The 6,105-nt window shown below is 34.6% G+C and overlaps 1 protein-coding gene across 1 annotated transcript; it reads right to left on the reverse strand.

Annotated features, from left to right (window-relative positions):
* Positions 1 to 3,087: 3,087 nt before the first annotated feature.
* On the reverse strand, positions 3,088 to 5,373 carry LOC112023373 (auxin efflux carrier component 8). The gene is made up of 6 exons (XM_024055983.2): positions 4,738 to 5,373; positions 4,060 to 4,243; positions 3,856 to 3,941; positions 3,605 to 3,762; positions 3,460 to 3,536; positions 3,088 to 3,372 (listed from the first exon to the last, which is right to left on the reverse strand). Exons 1-6 carry the CDS (start codon positions 5,243 to 5,245, stop codon positions 3,306 to 3,308), a joined length of 1,080 nt encoding a protein of 359 aa, XP_023911751.2. The 5' UTR covers positions 5,246 to 5,373; the 3' UTR covers positions 3,088 to 3,305.
* Between the last annotated feature and the right edge of the window lie 732 nt (positions 5,374 to 6,105).

Consider the following 6,105-nt stretch of genomic DNA (forward strand, 5'->3'; position numbering starts at 1 on the left):
ACCCATTAACATGAACTTATTAATAATTTTGAATTACCATTTTCATCCCTGAAATTTACCCTCATTCCTCAATTGTGAAATGGTCTATAAATTGTTTAAAATGTATTAATTTAAAATCATTATGAAGTAATTATCATAAATTGAAATTACTCAACCTTTTTGATATTGTGTCAAAATAAATAATATTTTTAAATGGCAAATCTAATATTGATAATAAAATAAAATAAACGAAATGCTATGTTCATGCTAAAAAAATATTTATACAACCCGTGCTTTCACGTGATATGCCATGTGACCTGAACTAATAAAAAAAGAACTAAACTCACAAAATCGACACAAATTGGGATTAAAATCCCTAGATTACGTTTATCAGCAGCTTAAAACGACACAAATTGCCACCAGAGTAGGGGTGTCAATTCGGGTTAGCGTGTCGGGTTCGTGTCGTGTCGAGGTAGGAGTATTCGAATAAATGGCTCAACCCTAACCCGACCCATTTAATAATCGTGTCATGATCCTTCAACCCTAACCCGACCTGTTAATAAGGCGGGTTGACCTGACCCAACCCATTTGACACGCTTAATAAACGAGTCGTGTTGCGTTGACATGAATGTAACACAACTCATTTCAACTTGCATAATATTAAATATAACATCCATCTAGAAATAATTTTTTTACATCAAAAAAAGCAGTGCATACACTTCAAGTCTTCAACCCATATTCAAAATAATATAGTTCAAAAAAAATATAACATTCATCTAGAAAATAAGTTCTTCACACTCCAAAAAAAGTGCATACACTTTAACCCAAATTCAAAATAACAAAGTCTAACAAAAATAAAGTAACATAGTTCAACAAAAATATAATATCCTTGGAACTCGCCAGATGTTAAGTATCAATATTGAAAGAATTTGAGCAAGCAGTAGACTAATCATGAATATGACCATGATTATCATCGATAGATTCTTTGTTGATGTCCAAATTCATAACATCTTCCACAAGCTCATCTAATTTCATTTGTGCAAGTTCTATGCCAAAAAAAAAAAGTATTAGTAGTTCTAGGGTCTGTAAAGTTTCAATTTCCAATTATATCCCTTGTAAATTTTTGTAATTACTCACTTTTCTTTATAAATTTAAAATATATGTTGGATATAAAAGGTATTTGACAAATGTAAAATAAAATAAATATTTGTTTGTTATACGAGTTAAACGGATTGTTTTAAGTGGATTATTTTGGGTTGACACAAATAAATTGGCGTGTCAAACGTGTCTATTACGGGTTACGCGGGTTGACCCGCTTATGACACGTTTCTTATCGTGTCGCTTTCGGGTTGACCCGTTTATGACCCAAACCCATTAAGGCCCAACCCTAACCCGAAAAAACCCGTGTTGGGTTTGTGTCGTGTTCGCGGGTTGGGTCGAACATTGACACCCCTACACCAGAGTGGATTCAAATTGACAATGCCGCTAACATGAGGATTTTGGCTCTTTGGGCCGATTGAATTGTTGAGGTCAAGTTTGTTTCTTGGGCCATCTAAAATAATTTTGGCACTGTCCACCGTAAAAGGACATAAAGCACGTCTACAAGATCACCAAGGACAAGCAGTCCGACCCTTATTGCTAGTACATGTCCTTGGGACAGCCAATTTTATGGGGTTAAGGTTGACAAGAATTTGGATTGACTCTTTCTCTTTCTTGTTTTATTTTTCCAGTTCAAGTTGAATGATTTTCTTTTGTGCTAATGAGTTGGTGGCTTGATAATAAATAACCAATGGAACTAGTTACTTAGAAATTGAGCAATTAATTATTTGACTGGCAAGCCTTTAAGGAAGTAACCCTTGTGTTTCAAAATGTGTACAATTCATATTGAATTTTTTCATTGCTTTTATTATATGATTGTTTGATCTAGAGTTTGAGAAATTTGGGTGGGTTATTATAATTGAAGTAGCTTAAGTTATGTAAAGAATTTAGGCTCAATCATGGTTATTTGGGCAGAGCTAATGTTTGCAGTTCATAATTTAGGATTGTATTGTACCATTGGAAATGGATTTGGTATATATGTCTGTGTGTGTAGATCAGATTCAGTGTTAGGTAGTGTGTAAAGCACTACCAGAAAAAAGAAAAAAGAAAAAGTGCTTTAAGAGCTTGAAGCCGTTTTAGCAGAAATTGCCAAATTTAAAAAACTTTAAGAGGGTCCTTAAAGCTGTTTCAAATTTAAGGCTACAGCTAAAATTAAAAGTTTTTAGGAAAAAAAAAACACCTGTACAATTTACAATTTCATTCTTATAAATCCAAAATATTAAAACGCTATTCACTATAATTTGACAAACACTGGCAAATGTTAAAGAGAGTCAAAAGCTTTGTATCACAAAAGCTCCACAGTTATAGATCTACTCCCTACAGCAATGCTGTCTGGGCGTAAAGTGTGCTAGTCTTGTTCTTCTGAGAGTGCATTACTGCATAAGATTTTGCTGAGTGCCAGCCTATTGAACATCTTTACTAGTATTAGCATGGTCAGTGGGGATTGCAGGTGGGAGAGAGTAAAAGATTACAGTTCCTTTTTCTCAATTCTTTCCTACTGAGGGGCTGGTCTAAAAAAAAAAGAAGATGAAATTCTAGTCATGTTGGATTGCTTGACAATTCTAATGGTTTGTCCAAGGGGTTCTACAGGTGATGGCTAGCACCAAAGTCATGTAGAAAGTCCAATTACTGCTCATCTGGATACCTTTGATATGTATAAGGCCGTGTATGATATTTGATGACAGATCATTTTTCATGTTAGAATGATTGGTCTAAGCAAATGGTTGTGACTGTCAACACTTCAAATTGATTATGTATTAAACTTTTCTATTTCATATGCTTTGTTTGAGTTTCAGTGTAGGTTCCATGGAATATTTGGATTATTCATTTTTTTAGGGAATGGCACGCTCTATGTTGAGCCAAGTGACACCATCAAATGGATTGCATGAATACTTCATGGCTAATAGCATTTTCTGAGCTGAGCACTTAAAAGGTAACTTATTAATCCACTAACTTCTGTTCCAGAAAATCTCATAATTTATTAATCCCAACTGAGGCTGTAAAAAATAAAAGATGATGTAAAATTACATGTAACCGTTATTTCACCATTCATCAATTGGCCTGCTAATTTTCTTGATAGACGCATTTGTGTGCTTGGTAGAAAATCAGTCATGTCACATGTCAAAGAAACTCAAATAAATTGGATGATATTTCTGTGGACTATATTTGACAATTTACACTTTCCTAGTATGAATTATGTCTCACAGATTCCTGGTCATGGAGTTAGATTACATTGCTAGTAGGAAGTAGTAGGCTAATGCTATCGGCAGGGCAATAAGCATGCCAAAAATTACCCTGTATCCAAAACAAGAACAGTTTTCAGATTATAGTTGAACCATATGCACAGTTAAATTCAAGATGCGTTGAAGCATTTCTTTTTACCCGGTGCTCAATATGTCTGGATGTACATTGTACTCTCTGGCAAAAACAAATGGAACAATTCCTTGAGGAAGGGCTGCCTGCAGTATAGAAAAGATTGGTTAACCTTATATCTGATTATACACTAAAGTACAGAAAGTACATGCACCTGTACAATAGCTGTTCTAAAGACCATGCCCCTTAGTCCAGTGGCTGTGGAGGATGCAGCCATTAAAGCAGGCCCCAGTAAGAACTTCATTCCCATGGCTAAGATTGCCATTCGGGTTCCACATGCTATTATGCTTGGCCGTGATGCCATAAAAAGACCTGTTAAGTAATTCAATTGAAGAAGTTAAAATGATTTTATTAAGATTCATTTTAAAATTTCTTGGTTCTTAATTATAACAATTTTACTCATACCTAAGCTGAACATTGCCATACCAACTCCTCCATTTGAAATTATTGTTATTGACTGATTAACAATTCCTGGCATTTTTACTTTCCACCTAAAAAAGATTCAACCAAATCTCTGTTGCTGAGATCATGAAACTTTTCAACAATCTTTCTCAAGTAGAATCTATAATTAGAGAAAGAAAATTATTTTTAGTGGTCCGGCAGGCTTACTTGAAGTGTATGCTCCCCCAAATAAGACCCATTAAAGTTGCATGAGTATTGGGGTTTCTTATAAGCTTCTTCCCCACATTTAAGAGAATGCTCATGGTTTTGACTTTCCTTGTTGTTCTGGATCCATTTCTCACTTCCTCCTCTTCCTCTTTTGTTTGAGCTTCTTGGGGGGCTTCTACCTCTACTTTAAAACAGTAATCATAGCACGAGTTTTTACTTATATGAATTTATATTAAAAAAGAAAAGCACAAACCAAGATGTATATTATATGCATTATTATGTTACATGATAAATTTCATGCGGAAGTATGTATATACTAACCTGATGCATAAACAATATCAGAACAATAATTCACTTACAACCTACTCTATTCTAGTACCTTGACATACATTTGTTGATGCTATGTTAGTTCTTATCGAAAAACACTGGGGGAAGATTCTAATTGATACACATGCAATTGAAGTCGAGAGAAGGAAGAGATAAATTTGGTTGTCTAGAGGACTGGTGTGGTTTATCTTTGGTAACCAAAGTTGAATAAACAAGAATTGAAATGGTTCAGCTATTCATGTTCAGGGAGTCTAAATTGGAATTCATGCTAGAGGGTTTCTTGCCACTAATGTCATTTATATTTTGTATATAGGTTATGCTTTGAATTAAGTGCAAATTCTGAATGCGTACCTGGGTCTTCTAATGGTGGTGCCATGGGGGCTGTCCTGGTGGCATTGAGCTCAAACAGAAACAACAATAGATTGTACCAAATTAGGCTTTGTAAGACAATTATTTGGTCAAGGAGCACAATTGCTTGATCCCCATACATGGCCTTCAATAGTGGACGTCCCAGAAATAAAGTGTTAGGCAGTGTTGCCAGAGACAGACCAGTTATGATCCAATTTAAGTTTCCTCCAGGGATGACTTTACTAATTGCTGTCAATACCAAAAAGGCAAGTAGTTTCTGCAAAAAGTCGGCCAATATGAGTCTAAGGTTCATTTTGTAGGGGTTGTTTCCAGAGATTATTTGGAACGACAATAGTGGAACTGAGAATTGTGCCACGAACTTGTTTATCCCTGAACATTGATCTGGTGTGAAAAGCTTCCACCATTTCACAGAGATATAGGCTATTATCATCACAACATATAATGGAACTGTGGCTGCCACAACATGATAGACTTCTGCTAGGGAAATCATGATGCTTGGTGGTTGTAGGACTGAAAAGATATCTGTTGCGAATGAATTCTTGATAATGTAGCTGTTTTATGCACTCTTAGTTGCTTTGATAAACCATGAAAAGTTAAGGTGGGAATTCCTGTTTTAGCAGAAGCCTCCTTAAAGGTTTTCTTGTTTCCTAGAATGCCCTTATGCTGTCATTATTTGTGTCAGGATGTAAGCATAGTTATTGCCTTTTTACATAGGTGTCTTTAATTGTTGCATATACGTTTTTCGATGAATACTAATCTACTTTTAACATATATTTCTTTGCCTGTTGTGATTGTTAAGTGTCATTGATGGACACAGTTTCGAATCTAAATATTAGGGTATTTTTGTCATCATGAGTTGAAAAGATTGATTCCATGTTCATGTGTTCTTGTTCTTTTAGCTGAGTGGTTTTTCTTTAGGCAAAAGAGAAATCTATAGACTATAGGCATACATGGTAAATCTAAACCTTTTGCCTCTTAGGCTATAAGCCTATAATACAGCATATATTTAACTTTTTCTTTATCTTTGGCTTCCCTTATTTTGATTTTTGACCATGCATAGTGCATACCTCTGTTCTTTATTGATATTCTTTTATAAGCGTGCAAAATTCTTCTATTTTTAAGCATTCAAGCTGAATATATTTTGTATGTTTGTTTAGATCATAGAAGAATTGCATTTTATTTTTGCTTTGATTATATAGTCTGACTGCTCAATTCCTTTTTCTGAAGAATAAAGGGTAAATGACCAATATACCCTTTCTTGATTATATTGAAAAGTTTGTGTGTACTCAGGTATTTAAACTTATGATTTTGATTGTTTTTGGATCCTTCTTTTGAGGTTTTTCATTAGTA

The sequence above is a fragment of the Quercus suber genome, unplaced genomic scaffold, assembly GCF_002906115.3.
Source record: "Quercus suber isolate HL8 unplaced genomic scaffold, Cork oak 2.0 scaffold_711, whole genome shotgun sequence".
Lineage (NCBI taxonomy): Eukaryota > Viridiplantae > Streptophyta > Magnoliopsida > Fagales > Fagaceae > Quercus > Quercus suber.

Excerpts from the sequence above, each read along its gene's own strand:
- LOC112023373 (XM_024055983.2), bottom strand. The coding sequence starts at position 5,245 with ATGATTTCCCTAGCAGAAGTCTATCATGTTGTGGCAGCCACAGTTCCA. Across the intron at positions 3,763-3,855 it reads TATGGCAATGTTCAGCTTAG|GTCTTTTTATGGCATCACGG; the intron begins GTATGAGTAAAA and ends ATTACTTAACAG. Across the intron at positions 3,373-3,459 it reads CCAGACATATTGAGCACCGG|GGTAATTTTTGGCATGCTTA; the intron begins GTAAAAAGAAAT and ends TTTTGGATACAG.